Source organism: Ursus maritimus, unplaced genomic scaffold (genome assembly GCF_017311325.1).
Source record: "Ursus maritimus isolate PB19 unplaced genomic scaffold, ASM1731132v1 scaffold_8, whole genome shotgun sequence".
NCBI classification, from domain to species: Eukaryota; Metazoa; Chordata; class Mammalia; order Carnivora; family Ursidae; genus Ursus; species Ursus maritimus.
Window position 1 is genome coordinate 50,379,523 of NW_024426996.1, and position 16,360 is coordinate 50,395,882.

The window sequence follows — 16,360 nt, forward strand, 5'->3', positions numbered from 1 at the left end:
ATTATTATTCACCTGTCATCATAAGGTTATATCGTAAGTTGTAAAACAGATGAATTATTCATTCAGTTAAAATTCATTGCATATCCACAAAAATGACTGGTATTTTTATTGAGGCATCGAAAGGTATAGATCAAAACTAGTCCAGGTCTGCTCATATGTAACCTTCATATTAACCCATCACAAAGCCCAGGTAGCTGAATTGAAGGGATAAGTAGTGGATTAGTGACACTTTTTAAAACAATAGTATAACAGAATTTACATATTTAAGTGATTATTTCCCCCTGCACATTACATGCAAAGTTATATTATGCTTATCTTGGAGGTTTCTGCCATTGTTTAAAATGTTTGAGGAGCTTTTTTGAATTGATCTCTTGAGCTGACTTCATATTCTGAATAATTTTATTCTTGGCAAATTTTAATATTTTGAACTGCTTTCTTTTCAGTTGTCCTAAAGTCATTTCTTTGCATATTGATTCTATTTTGGGTTAAAACTTCTAAAGAAAGCTTATTAAGAAATGGCACACTATTGTCATGAAAAGTACAACCCTCGAACCAGTCTGTTATTGTTTTTGTTCCGCACAAGTTTGTAGTCACACAACAAATTCAAACTAGATTCTGAAAATTACTATTTTCATGTAGGAAATAGTAATGGAAAGACTCTTGTCCAGGTCCTTACAATGAAGATAATTGTTTGCCATGTTGCAAGATGAAGATAATAAAGTGGAGGAAGTTCTATAGTAGAAGGAAGGGCAGCAAGATATAGAACTTATGGTTCTCTGAGAATGAGAAGCCTTAAGATTTATGCCAGTAATAATTTTTATTATCATTTCTAAAAGATATAGTTTTATATAATTTGCTCTCTTCTAATTATTTGGAATACTGGGCTAAGCCAGTCCCAAGTCATTTGGCTAAGAATTTTCTTTTATTGTATGTAATGGAGAATATGTATACAGACTATTATTAGTGTATTATGAAAGAATGAAAAGTATTTGTATCTAAATTTTATCATTTTTTTTTAACAGGACATATTTTTGTTTATAACCAGACAATTAAAAGGTTTGGAAGATACAAAGAGTCCACAGTTTAATAGATACTTTTATTTATTAGAGGTAAAAAAATTTAATAATTATCACACTATTCATGTAATAGAAAATTCCTTACAGTGACTTTATAAAGTAAGATGAATTTTTTTGTTGTATACAAATCCCACTTAATAAAATGTCTTTTTGAAGATAAAGTACACTCCACTGGAAAACCTATTATTTGAAACTCTGTTTTCATCTTTCTGTTTTATTCTTTTCTAATCTGAAGAGGGATTAAGTTGAAGTAATTTTCACTCTTCCTTATATTTAGTATTTATATATGTCTACTAATCTCTAACAATTTAGTGTTTTTCCATTAGAGTAAGTTAATGCCAACAAGATACATGTCTTTTTAAAGGTCACAGTATATGACAGCTGTAACAACTTTAATTTATGTATTTGGACCTTTACAGATTTGTAATTCTAAAAATTAAATTATAGTAATGAGTTTGCTTTTGTGTAACTATTCCGTGCAAGTGTTATTTATTTATTTATTTATTTATTTATTTATTTAAGAACTTAGCTTGGGTTAAATCCTATAACATCTGCTTCGAATTGGAAGATTGCAATGAAATTTTTATTCAGCTTTTTAGGACTCTCTTCTCAGTGATCAAGTAAGTTATTTTTTATTCATTTCTGTTTGTCTCTGTCTTGCTATGCATAGTGAAATATTGTGTACTGTGCCTATAACTGTGATCTTTTAGATTTATAATGGAATGTTTTCCTTAGAAGACTTGACATGAAGAGGAAAATTAGCAAATCTGTTGTCTGCAAGCTGCCTTTGTTCTTGTACCACTATTTTAAGTTAGGTATCAATTATATTGGTCAACTCTTATAAAGCAAATGGTGTGGGACCTTATGTAATGAAATACTATAATGAAATACTAAATTATGAAGTGGAAATTATAAGTATTTGAAGTATCATTAGTGAGTGCTGAAAATCATAGTACCTCAGTGGTTAAGCACACTGACTTCTCCTTTTCAAGCTAGAAAAAAAAAAACCTTAAGCATTGCTCTTTCTTTATAGAAATAGAGAAATTAATGCATAGGGAAAGGGAGTGTGGTGGCTTGCCCAAGGACAAATCACTGAATAGGGGAGCCTAAATTCTGATTTCAGTTCAGTGTTTTGTTGTGTTTTATTCTGTTTTGGTTTTTTGTATAGTAAACCAAGCATTATCCTGAGATGTGTTCTACAGCATTGCACAGTATACAAACATAATATATCTCACATAAATTTTAAATTTTCTAGTAACCACATTAAGGTTAAAAAGAAACAAATGAAATTTATTTCAATAATATACTTTATCCCACAATATCCAAAGCATTAATTTTTTTAAGACTTTTTAAAGATTTTTAAGATTTTTTTTTTAAGATTTATTTATTTTAAAGAGAGAGAGCATGGGCACGCATATTCTAATAGGGGAAAGGGCAGAGGGAGAGAGAGGATCTCAAGCAGACTCCCCACTGAGCTCAGAGCCTGATGTGGGGCTCAGTCTCATGATGCTGAGATCATGACTTGAGCCAAAATCAAGAGTCCAATGCTTAACTGACTGAGCCACCCAGATACTCCCAGAAGCATGATTATTTCGACTTGTGGCTCTGTCCAAACTATAAGTGTTCAGTGGCCAAGTGGCTATTGGCTAATGGCTTCCATATTGGATAGCACACTTCTAGAGTTTCCTGCAGATCTTTTATGAATACTATGCTGTCATGCTTTCCGTTTCCTTAGAATGGTAGGAATAGAATTTAACCTGGAATTAAGAGGAAAGAACTGGTGTAGAAATAGAAGCTTATAAAGAGACTCCAAGAGAGAAAGCTTCCTATGGTAAACAACTGAAGGCTTGTAAAAAAAAAAAAAAAAAAAAAAGATATATAAACTTTATATTTTGTGTTAGCTTCTGCTGCATGACAAAACAACCCCAAACTTGCTGGCTTAAAATAGACCCCATTTTATTTAACTCATGATTCTGTGTAGCAGTTCTTTTTGTCTGGGCTGGACTGACTCCTGTATTTGCAGTCAGTTGGCAAGACATCTGGCAGTTGGCTGAGGTAATAGGACGACTAGGTCATCTGTGTCTCTCTCTCTCACACTCTCATCATCCAGCTGGCTAGCCCAGATCTCTTCATATGCTGAATGGGTTTCAAAAGTAGCAAGAAAGAGCATGCTTTATCTCACAAGCACTTTTTAAACCTCTGCTCACTTCATGTTTACTTATGTTTCATTGGCCGAGGAAGGCATATAGTCAAGCCCAGATTCGGAGATTGGTTAGACAGACTCCATATTTTTCTGGAGGAACAGCATTTTAAAGGCATATGAATATAGAGATGAGAAAATTTGTGGCCATTTTCATATTCTATCACATTTTTGCCCCTTTTTCTTATAAAATTAAAATCACCAGAAAATTTTAAAACTCTTGAAATTGTCATCATTCTTCCCCTCTTGTTGACCTCAACTGTCCACTTAAGTCCACTTCCCACTCTGCCATTATATTTCTTTCCTCTCACAATTACTTGTACATACGCACCTTTCTTTGATCCATTAATATTTTTATTTCCTGAACCTAAAGATCTAAGTTTATTGTTGACCTAATTATCTAATTAATTCACAATGAGCTATGAGTAAATAAAAAACTTGCCATTTGACGGCACCTGTATGGCTCAGTTGGTTGAGTGGCCAGCTCCTGATTTTTGCCCAGGTCATGATCTCAGGGAGATGGAACCCTGCATCATGCTGCCTGCTCAGCAGGGAGTCTGCTTGAGGATTCTCTCCCTCTCCTTCTGCCCCTCTCCCTATTTGTGCTCTCTTGCGCTCTCTTTCTTTTTCTCAAACAAATAAATTAAAAAAAAAAAAAGACTTGGCTTTTGAAAGAGGAGCTCATTGATTTATATTTACTGACACATTTACCATTTGTTCTCCATTTCTTTGTGTCGATGCAGATTTCTATGTGGTGGTGTTTTTCTTCAGTCTGAAGGACTTCCTTTAACATTTCTATAGTTCAGGTCTGGTGCTGATTGAATTCTTTTGGTTTTATATGTCTGAAAATGTCTTTATTCTATTTCACTTTCATTTTTGAAAGTGAACTTTCATGCTAAAAGTTCTAGGTTGATAGGCTTTTTTCTTGTTTTTTTTTCTCTTTTGGTACTTTTAAAGATGTTGCTCCATCTTCTTCTGGTTTTCATTGTTTCTATTGAAAAGTTTTTGTCATTTTTAATCTGCCTTCCTCTGTACATAATGTATCTTTTTTCTCTACCCACTTTTAAGATTTTCTCTTCATTACTGGTTGTAAGCAATTTGATTATGATGTACCACGATGGAGTTTTCTTTCTTTTTCTTGTGCTTGGGGCTCATTGACTTTGGATATGTGGATTTTCCATTCTGATTACAACATGCCCTGTGAATTGTGACATTTTCCACTTTGGTTGGAACATGCACTATTCTAAGACCTTTGTAAGTTCCAGGGATTATTCCCTCTACTCCTTTCAGGTGGTGCCTTCCCCACACTCAAGACATTTCCTCACATCTATGTGCTCATCAGTAAGTAAGCACTTGAAGACTCAGAGATATCTTTACAAGCCTGCTCTCTGAATAGGTCTCTCTCCCCTCTGATTTTCTGCCATGCAAACTCTAGTCTTTCCAGATGCAGGAAAACCACTAGGCTCTGTCAGTATCTTCCCTTCCCACACTGCAGCCTAGAAAATGTTTCCCTCTCTCAGCAACATGTGCATGATGTTCAGTGTCTGAAAACTGTCGTTTCATATATTTTATTCAGTCTTTTAGTTGTTTCAGGTAGGAGGGTAAGTCATATCCTGGTTATTGTATCTTGCTTGACTAGAGCCTGCGGAAATCATTTTAAGTCTGTTTTTGTCTCTTTTCACTTTGGTTCTTTCCTATCCCCAAGTATATTTGAGTCTGAGAGTTAAATAGTCCTCAGTTTTTTTGCATCAAGCTGAATATTTCTATTTTTTAACCCTTACACACACTCCCCCTAACACTATATAGTTGATCCTTCATGATCTTGGCCTTTAGTAAACAGGATATTTGGAAGAGGGCATGCAATAGGTATCTTTCTAAAAGTTGTGGTAACAGTGTATCTCTGTGAGAATTTTCCACCAACTTAAGAAATTTTCATCTTTGCATTTTACCATCAAGTACTCAACAGGTCTCTTATACTTATTTCAGGTTAATTTTTTAAGAATTAAGAGAGACGTAAATGATGTTAAAGTTTTGTCTTGATTTAAACCTTTCTATGTCCCTATATCTGTAGTATAACTAAATTGTATCATTTCTCTTGATTTGTCTTTACATATATATCTGATAAATGTGAAAGTGGACATTTCAAGTCTTTAGTTAAGATGCAGTCAGGAGAGAAGCCTAGATGTTCTACTAGTTATAACAGTTTTAGAGCCAGTCTTTTTAGGTAAGTACTGGATCAGCAGTAGAGACATATTTATTAAGGAGGCCTACAGTTGACTCTTCACTGGCTTGGCTAAGGAAGTAGGACTAAAACTGATTCTAGGCTTCATACGTCGTTGATTTTTCATTTTGTTTGAAATTCTTTGTGAGATACTCAATGACATTTTCAGAACCTTCTGGTCATAAATTCTGATAAACGTTTTATATCAAACTTTTTGATTTTCAGTGTTAGTGAACTTAAGTCTCTAGTGACAAAGATATTATAGCAAAAATAACTTGTATTGGCTGAGGGTTTTTTTTTGGTGTTTATAGTTTTATTTTGGGGAATGTATTAGGATCTAAAAGGATAAAAAGGAAAACTGCTTTCATTATCTTGTATTTTTTCTTTGTTTTCTTTTTCTTTTTTTTAAAGATTTTATTTATTTATTTGACAGAGAGAGAGAAACAGGCAGCGAGAGAGGGAACACAAGCAGGGGGAGTGGGAGAGGAAGAGGCAGGCTCCCAGCAGAGCAAGGAGCCCAATGCGGGGCTCCATCCCAGGACTCTGGGATCATGGCCTGAGCTGAAGGCAGATGCTTAATGACTAAGCCACCCGGGCACCCCTTTCTTTGTTTTCTTACTTAAAATTTTATCACTTTTTAAAATCTGGGCACATGTAAGCAAAGATGTCCTTTCTTTGAAGTTGATATTTTTGTTTGGTAGAATTTAACTCACTCTTTTGTATCCTAATTGTGTAGTGACTTAATTCATTTTAAAGGTCTTTGCTTTTGTAAAATACTTTACAATACCTTACAGCTGTTGTTATAGTCAGAGCGAGAAAGTAAATAGAGCAGTCAAAATTTCTTTGCCATTAATTGGTATAGTTTCTTCAAGTGAAAATTCTTTTGTATCTGAGATAATTGTTTTAAACTGGGAAGTATAATTTTCTTTTTTGTAAGCCTGTTTTTTTTCCCTTTTCTTTTTTTTTTTTTTTTTTTTTTAGCAATAGCCACAACAAGAAGGTACAAATGCACATGCTAGACTTGATGAGTTCTATCATCATGGAAGGTGATGGAGTTACTCAAGAATTATTGGACTCCATTCTTATTAACCTCATTCCTGCACATAAGGTCTGTATAGTATGAAGATATTAAGGGTTAATGTTTAAAGATAGTACTACACATATGAAAAATAATTGTTTTCTACCATTTGCAGTTTCATGTAATTATTCCCACTGTCATTTTCTAGCCCCAATAAAATAGTGTAACACACATTAGTCTTAAAAGCTACTGTTTTTAGAAGATTTATTGATTATCATATATTATAGATTTTCATTCAGTGAAGTGCTTCCTATTTTCTGGAAAACAGAAATCTTTCACATTCACCACTTATATGTAATGTGGGAATTAGGAGAGTACTGTTTTAGTTAGGTGTTTGGTTTTTGTTCTGGGGTTTTTTGGGGGGGGGTTTTGGTTTTTTTTGTTTTGGGGGGGGTTTTGGTGGGGTTTTTTTGGGAAGGAAAATGTATTTCCTCCTTTGTAACACAGATGTGGAACATAGGAATTGTATTTCTTCTCAGAATCCATTTTTTCTTGGGCATTTTCAGAAAAAGATTTGGGCAGAAGCATGAACTATATGGTTAATGTTAAGGGGAAAGAGATGATTCACAGCTGTATAGTTCTCCCTGTTTCCTTTTTCTGTTTCTCTCTGCTGAAGGACTTAGCTTTCCACAAGCTCTACCACTAGGGCCGTACTCAGTCCTACCTTATTGTTGATGTTTACCCTCCTGCTCTTTTCCTCTAATGGTTCAGTGACCTATTATCAGATGTTAGATGAGAGGTGTATTTAATTACACTTATTTAATAATGCAGTTAATTAGAAGTTGTTCTGCCTCCAAATATTATGCATTTTATTTATTCAAATGAATCTGTAATTTGCCAAAATTTTGAGAGTATGGCAAAGGTGGAGGGTTACATGTCAGGCAAAATAAGAGGAAAAACTGAGAGGAATAGATAGCATATTTGGTGTTTATATTCTATTTAGTAGTTTTATGATTAGGAAATTTGTATACCGTTTTAGGAAATAGGAAGGTTGCCTTAATTTTGAGTTATTCTATCATTTTTACCAATGGAATAAAATCTTAGAGCAAGGGTCAAGAAGCTATGGCTTGTGGGCCAAATCTAGTCCACTACCTGTTTATGTAAACAAAGTTTTTTTGAATACAGCCATGCTCGTTCATTTTCATTTTGTCTGTGGCTGTTTCACACTCAACAGCAGAATCATGTAGTTGTGTATGACTCAAAAAGCCTAAAATATTACCATCTGGCTCTTTGCATAAAAAGTTTGCCTATTACTCACCTAGAGTGTAGGGTTTCTTAGCCTCTTTCTGGGAGAGGTGCAGGATGCTGGTGAGTGAATCTCCATTGGTCCAAAACTTCAAAGTATAGAAATGCTGATAGGTACTCTTTAAAACAAGAAACCCATTTCCAAACAAGTTTTTAAAAGTGGAATATGTCTTTTCTATGGCCTTTCTCAGACCCTTTAATTTGTTATAGTCCACTGGGAATCTTGAGGAGCAAAAACAAGATTCAGTGTTTCAAAACTATCTAATTGACCAAGTATTTTTCTTGGAAAACTTTCCAGGTGTACTCTTTCTTCGATCACACATTGATTAGACAATGAAGCATGTAGGGTGGTGGATTAGACAGGATGTGTGTGTGTTTATGTGTGTGTCTGTGTTCATTTAGGATACAGTATAATTGGTAGTTCAAATTGGTTACCAAACCCAGAAAGCCTTAGGTCCATTTTCAGTTTAATAAAACTAAACGAAATAAAGGGTTTGGCTTTTGGCTGTGTAATATATTTTAATTTTTGATTTATTTGCAACTTCTGCATTTAAGACCACTTGACTAGAGAATATTGGGTAAAACCTTGAGTGGAGTTCAGTGATTATTTTTTGCTTCATAGTTTGGAGATTTGAAGATTATAGTGTTAATCATAGTTCTGTCTCATAAATTCATGAATTCATTTATAACTTTGCATATTTTTATTGTGTTTCAGAACTTAAATAAACAGTCCTTTGACCTTGCAAAAGTCTTATTGAAAAGGACAGTCCAAACTATTGAGGCGTGCATTGCCAATGTATGTATTTCTGTTTGTATTTATTCGATAATTGTATAATTATTAATCCATTGTATTAATTTATTGAGACCTTTCACATATAGTTTTGTTTAGCCTATAAATGGTTTCATCTATTTAAAACAAATACGTAAAAGAACTGATACATCTAGATGTGACCAAATGCAGTAAAACTATATAAGCTTTGACATTATTTTTAAATGGCATAAGATAGATGATATTTTATAAAAACTTGTCTACAACTCCTTCCTCTCTTTTGCTGCTTTTTATTTATATTTACCTTTTTTATCTCCTGAGTATGCTGATCTCTTTCACTTTCTCCTTTCTTCTTTACCTTTATTTTTCTAGGTCATTCCTCTGAACTCTGTTGTTTCTCTCTTAAGTAGCTGTTATATTTTTCTTCATTGAGTACTTTTTTTATTTACTTAAAAAGATCAATAAAGTAATCTAGAATAAAAAGTAATTTATAATTTTTCCTAATATAGCAGTTCATTCCATTGTTGCACATCTGCTCACATTCATAACTATTTTTTCACATACTCTATATAAAATTTTGAATTGTCTGTATTTATGTTTCTATATTTTGAAATTATTTCTTTATTTATAATATAAATGACTATAAAATGTTTCTTTGAATTGACATATATCCATAATTTACCTAACCATTTCCTTATTATCTTGCATTTAGATTTTTTCAGTGTTTTCCTTTAATAATTATCTTTCTGAGTGTAGCATTTATCTATTGCTGAATTATTTTCCACATATAAAAACCCAAGTGAGTATATTAATGGTGTGAATTATTAGTATTATTTATATTACTAAATTAATATTTAAACATGGTAAAAGAAAAGTTTCTTTTCACAAAAGAATATACAGTGAAAAGTGTCTCTCTTCAACTCTGAATACCCTGTTCTCAGTTCTCAGAAATAACCATTACCAATAGACTTTCAATATATCCTTCCAGAATTAGTGTTCTATGCATAATCATTTTTGTTTATGTGTATTTTTTAATCTTGTTAAAACTATTTTTTTCCCCCATGGTCTGCATAGTAAGTATGAATATTTTCTAACTTCTAATGTATGTTGCTTTTCAAAGGAAATATATTGTTTGATGATACTACCAAAAATATATACTTAATGTCAGTTATATGCAACTGCCTCTTTAGCATTTTTAGAAGTTAATATTTTTTTCCTATATGTGTATATGTATTGGCAGGGAATAGAGGTGTCTTTTAATTTGTGCTTTTGATATTCTCTTTGTTTCTTCCTAGCATTCTTTTAAATTATCACTTAGCTTTTGTATCATTTTTTTTTTCTCTTGATACTCTGAGTCAAAATCTTTGGGTATTTAAAAAATATTTTAACCCCCAACTTTAAATACTCTTTATTACTAAACTCATGGCAAAATTAGTCAGACTTAAATAAAAGGCAAAAAGATTGAGACTTTAAAATTTTTCTGTTATAAGGAAATATCTCTCTAAAATTCTTTATATTGAATTACATAAACTATCAAAGTTGTTTTGTTTTTATGGAAGATTCCTAGAAATACCCTCTTAATTTGGAAAAAAACTAACAACTGAATTCCTTTTTCCCTTTAACATTCATAATTAGATATTTAGAGATTTGTTCTGTTTTAGTGACTGTTCTGTCATGTATTAGTAACTGAAATATGTTTTGTTTCATCCCCTTCGGTTGTATATGTAATGCCTAATTAAATCTTTTTGTAGACATGTTTATAAAAAAATCTGTCCAAGTTTTTAAGTGAAATGGATATTTTATTTTTGTTTAATATCTCCTTTAGTTTTTCAATCAAGTCCTGGTGCTGGGAAGATCATCAGTAAGTGATTTGTCAGAACATGTATTTGATCTGATTCAGGAACTTTTTGCAATAGATCCTCATTTATTATTGTCTGTCATGCCGCAGCTTGAATTCAAACTAAAGGTAGGACTGACTATAATTTTTAAGTTCTTTAAGCTTTAAGAGAAAAATTTATATATAACTGTAAAAGATATAAATATTGTTTTTCTCTTACAGAAGAATAGAACATGGGTTCAATTTATCTTTTTATATCTACTTAAGATACACATTTTATTTCAGTAAAACAGTCTCTCTCATCTGGGCGTAATAGAATTACATGGAAAAATTATAACTCTCCTAGTTGTTAAATATCTGTTAAACACAGTGACACAAATAATAGATATGAAAAATGGCATTATCCCTTATAATATAGTTATTAAATAGTATTTATTATTAGGTAGATATGTTTTAGAACATCAAAAGATTTCAAACTGAGTGCTCAAAGGGTCTTGATTATAACTATATGAACCTTCCATAGTATAGATCAAGGACAAAAAGTTTACTGTATGACTTGGGGCATATTGTTATTTTTTTATAGCCAACTAAACAAGGGATTCATAACTCCTCAAAAAATATGAAGAACTTGACACTCGATCCCCTGTCCCAGTTGAACTATCTGAGATAACAGCTTACATTTGCTTAATATTCTTGACTTTGTGAAAGGCTTTTTATATCCAGTATGTTATTTGATCCTAAAACTGTGGTATAATTAGGACCAACATTATAGTTTTGATTTTTGAGATGAATAAGATGAAATATTTTGCCCAGTTGCACAGTTAAAACAGATTAGATTAGAACTCCAGTTTTCAGACTCTTTCAACTTGTATACATGATGGTTAAGAATTGTCCATATTAGGGGCTGCTGTGTGACTGAGTTGGTGTTAAGCATCCTAGTGCTTTTGGCTCAGGTCATGATCTCAGGGTTGTGAGATTGAGCCCCATTGGGCTCTGCACTTAGTGGGGAGTCTGCTTCTCTACCTCTCTCCTTTGCCCTCCCCCCCCCACACAAGTGCTGAGTGTGGAGCCTGCTTAAGTTTCTCCCTCTCCCTCTCCCCCTCCCTTCTTCTCCAAAAAAAGAAAAAAAAAGAATTGTCCATATTGTCTTTATTAAAAATATTTGTGATTTATGGTATAAATGGACATTGTACCAAGCTTCTAAGAAAGTCCGTTCTGTGAAAAAATTATATGGAGAATAAGGTTTTTGTTTTATTTTTTAATATTAAGAGTTTATTTTAACAATAGCCTAAAAATGTTTCCATACCAAATTATTTCTGGGTGTAAGGCATTAAAATATTTTCTCTCAGTCTCTTCAGAAGAGTCTGAATGTGAAAAGTCAAACCTCTTCAATCCTTAAACAAGATTGCCATGATAGATGGTGGGAAGGAATTAAGAACTAGATTTCTAGGTTTCTATGTGTGGACTAAAAGTAAACTGAAGGAGACACCACCTTAGAGACACCAAATGATTTTTGCACCAAAGTCAATTTACCATCAATATAATCATATTCCAACCTCACCCAAGGAATATATTTAAAATTTTAAAAGGGGGGGGCAAGTTTTCACTCAGTTTCAGTAGTTAAAAATAATAGATATAAAATGTCATATCATTTGAAATAATCACTAAGCCACTGAAGTAGTCACTTACGAGTAAAATAAAACTTCCACTTATTTTAGTTTTTGACATTTAAGAGATAGACTGATTTTTCTTTAAAAAAATAAATCACATTGGTTAGTTGATTGGACTTAGTAAAAGGTCCTAATCTGCATTGTTGTCACATTGCTTGAGAAAAACTTTGTCAAAGAAAATCATTTTTGTAATTACAAATGTTAAAGCTTGACACAGTTTTTGTTTTTACTCTTTGATAAGTGTGCCTGTTTTACCCACAAAACCCCTGTTCCTGAAAGATAAGCTAGTCATAACAAAGAACATATCCCGTGTTCTTCATTTTTTTAACTTGCTGTCTTTTCCGTGAATATTTCTTTATTGGATTTCTGGTATTACTCTAGACACACGTTGCATATGAATGCTTGAAAAAATTAGCAATTGCTTTTTGTTACGGTCTTTATTTTCCTAGTGAGTGTGATTTTTAAAGTTTCACACACCACATGGTTTCAGAATAAATTTATATTAAGATGTAGCATCACTTGTGAAACTGAAACAGAATTCATAGCATATATTGATTCAGGATAAGAAAACTGGAGGCCTTTATCAAAAAAACAATTTCAAACTAAGTTTTGATTTTCTTTTTTTTGTAATGTTCAGTTTAGCCGATCTTTTACATCTTTTAGATCTTAATGTTCTTGTTCTTCTATTAAAATGAGTTTTCCTGAATCATGACATTCTTTGGTGTTATTTTCTCCAGTAAGTCAGGGGATTTTTTTTTTTAATTTTTTTTTTTTAAAGATTTTATTTATTTATTCGACAGAGATAGAGACAGCCAGCGAGAGAGGGAACACAGCAGGGGGAGTGGGAGAGGAAGAAGCAGGCCCATAGCAGAAGAGCCTGATGTGGGGCTCGATCCCAGATCACCGGGATCACGCCCTGAGCCAAAAGCAGACGCTTAACCGCTGTGCCACCCAGGCGCCCCTTTTTTAATTTTTTTTTTACAATTTTGTTTATTTATTTGAGATAGAGCGAGAGCGAGGGAGCCAGAGCACAAGCCAGGGGAGGGCAAAGGGAGAGGAGGAAGCAGGCTCCCCATGGAGCAGGGAGCCTGACGGGCTTGATCCCAGGACCCTGAGACCATGACCTGAGCCGAAGGCAGACACCCAACCAACTGAGCCACTCAGGCGCCCCTAGGGGATCCTTGATTAAAATTTCATATATCAAAACCTTAATTGATAGGAGTTTATGTTGGAGCTCAAATGACAGGAAAGATTTCTTTTAAGAAAACTTACTAGGATGGGGGGTGTCTGGGTGGCTCAGTCGGTTAAGCACTCTTGATCTCAGGGTTGTGAGTTCAGGCCCCACATTGGGCTCCACAATGGGTGTGAAGCCTACTTAAAAAAAAGAGAGAAAGAAAAGAAAACTTATAGGGTGGGAATTATTGCAGCTTTGCCCTTCGCAGAATTTTTTCTAAGACTCTTAGGGAATGTTATGTTTGAATGATTATCTTCATATTTTTACAATGTGTAGATTGCAAATAAGCAGTGAAGTAGGCATAAATTAGCTGTTGGAGGGGGTGTGAAATAAGAACAAAGAACGAGATGATCTGACATGGAATCACATCAATTTTCACATAGTAAATGAGAACATATGATATTTTATAGTTCTCATCATTGTTAAGCGGAAATATAAAGCTATAGCTTCTCAGGAATGATTCATGTTGTTTTCTGTAATCTGATGAATAAACCTTAGCTTCATTTATTTTGTCTTTTTTCTTAGAGCAATGATGGAGAAGAGCGATTAGCTGTTGTTCGACTTTTAGCTAAATTATTTGGTTCTAAAGATTCTGATTTGGCAACACAGAATCGTCCTCTTTGGCAGTGTTTTCTTGGACGGTAAGAGAACATAAATTCTGTGCATTCTAACTTTTATGTTTTGGAGGCCAGTCAATAGAGTCCATTTGATTAAAACCACACATATCAAAACTTTATTGATATGTGTTTTTTTGTATGTGTTGCTGTCTTTCTCGGAGAACAAATTGTAGATAAGATTTTTTATGAAGAATGCTTATTATTTACCACATAACACTTTTTAATCTTTCTGTGCTGCAGTAATGTCATTAGAATAAATAGATAGGCAACATCTGAGAATGTTGTGTCTTAAGATTTTTAAATCATGAGACTGAAGACATGATGATCCAGTCCATGCCATTCTTCAGTCCAGCAATGTATTCATTTACTAGCGTTTAATGTTTAGGTCTGTAGCTTATCTAATTGAATGATGTATGTTATGAACTATTTTGGTATTATGGTATGATTTTGAAATTGAAAACGACATTGCTATTCATTCAGATAACTTTTAATGTTCCTTCTCAAGACCTTAGAATTATTAGGATCTTTTCAACTTGATGGTAAGGTTGAAAAATCTGTGAAATTTATCAAATTCCCTCTTGCATTCCATTTACATGTTTCTTTGCTTCAAACCATGAAAAGTCAGTTTTTACTGTTAGTATTCTGGAGAACATTTTAGATTCATCGTTGTTTAGTTCAACTGATTCAGAAGGTAGGCTTAGAAATTTTCTTAAAATAAATTTATTATAATAATCCCAAGTTAGATTTGTCAGTTGTATTTTAAAATTTGAGAAATCTCTGACACTGACGATCTTAATTTGCTCAGAACAGACCATTTTGAAGGTCTGTAAATGCTGACTACTTTGAAAAATTAAACTTGATTTTATGAGAAGTTAGGATAGAGGGAATAAAGCAACTATACTTGTCAAAAAACAGAGGAATGATTCTGTCCTTGTGATTGCGACAATTTTTATAGCAGAACAATTACTTCTAAAAACTGAATCAACTGTAAGAGGCTTCTTATATTCATAATTTTACGTACACTATTATTTCTAATAATCAGCGATTCATTGAAACAAAGAAGTATTACCAATGTATCTGTTTTACTGTATTATTTTCCTTAATTATTTAGCAGTGTTTTGATACTTTGTAATTGAATTGATCATAAATGATAATGTTTTCATTTTTCTGTTAGAAAATTTATAAATCCTAAATGCAAGATTTATTAAGTTACTGTACTTTTAATCTTTACATAAGAAATTAAGAAAAAGTAAGATTTGTCTATTTTATTTTTATTTATTAAGACATTTATTGGGGCACCTGGGTGACTCAGTCAGTTAAGCATCTGCCTTCGATCAGGTCATGATTCTGGGATGCTGGGGTATCTGGCTCCCTGCTCAGTGGGGAGTCTGCTTCTCCCTCTCCTTCTGCCCCACCCCTGCTTGTGCTCTCTCTCTCTCTCTCTCAAATAAATAAATAAAATCTTTTTTAAGAAAGGCATTTATTATATAACTTTAATTGGTTATTTTATGAGATTACTTAAAAAATATGTCTTGCTATTTAAAAACAGATGATTTATAATAAATTGTTTTTTAAATTGCCCATAATAAATTTTAAATTTGAGAGTTGCTAAGTTTGCCTTTATTATGTGCAGTTTGGCATCTACTGTGGTGTTTCATATTTATTACAATATACTCGACCTTTAAAAGAGTACTTTAAAAGAGTACTTTAATATAAGTTTGTCCCAGGTTACGAAACTTTTTCGTTGTAAGGCAGTTATGACACATGCATTTTATGAACTTACCTTTGAACTTCTGGATCTGCCTCTCATATGATTTACAAACTCTTTTTTTTTTTTAAGATTTTATTTATTTGTTTGACAGAGACAGAGACAGCCAGCGAGAGAGGGAACACAAGCAGGGGGAGTGGGAGAGGAAGAAGCAGGCACAAGCAGGGGGAGTGGGAGAGGAAAGCAGGCTCATAGCGGAGGAGCCTCATGTGGGGCTCGATCCCATAACGCCGGGATCACGCCCTGAGCCAAAGGCAGACGCTTAACCGCTGTGCCACCCAGGCGCCCCGATTTGCAAACTCTTATTCCTCCAGTATTTTCCCCCTATACAGTTTTTTCAAGTAGATTTTGTAGGTTTTAAATATTTATTTTTTGTTTTGTGTCATAATTAGGCTCTTAAACTTGGGGCTCTACAAAGTATGTAGTTTGGGTTGGGGGATGTGTTTATACTTTTGTTTGTTTTAGCATGGTAAACATTCTGTTTTCAGATATGTTTTTGTGAAAATATGTATCTTTTTATCTTCTCCCTTCAGAACATATTGTCATTATAAAATAACACACTTTTTAATCAGTAACTGTTGTTTGTGGGCACTTAGGTAATGTAGGTATACCTCATTCGAAAATAATTATTTTGCCTTACAACTA

The 16,360-nt window shown here is 33.2% G+C and overlaps 1 protein-coding gene across 3 annotated transcripts in view; it reads left to right on the forward strand.

Moving 5' to 3' along the window:
* PDS5A (PDS5 cohesin associated factor A) overlaps positions 1 to 16,360 on the forward strand; it is a 154,561-nt gene that overhangs the window by 66,199 nt on the left and 72,002 nt on the right. For all 3 annotated transcript variants that reach the window (XM_040624845.1, XM_040624843.1, XM_040624844.1), the window contains exons 4-9: positions 1,023 to 1,109; positions 1,599 to 1,696; positions 6,479 to 6,605; positions 8,536 to 8,616; positions 10,415 to 10,555; positions 13,856 to 13,971. In XM_040624845.1, the coding sequence (XP_040480779.1) occupies positions 1,023 to 1,109; positions 1,599 to 1,696; positions 6,479 to 6,605; positions 8,536 to 8,616; positions 10,415 to 10,555; positions 13,856 to 13,971 (650 nt within the window). The remainder of the gene's footprint in view (positions 1 to 1,022; positions 1,110 to 1,598; positions 1,697 to 6,478; positions 6,606 to 8,535; positions 8,617 to 10,414; positions 10,556 to 13,855; positions 13,972 to 16,360) is intronic.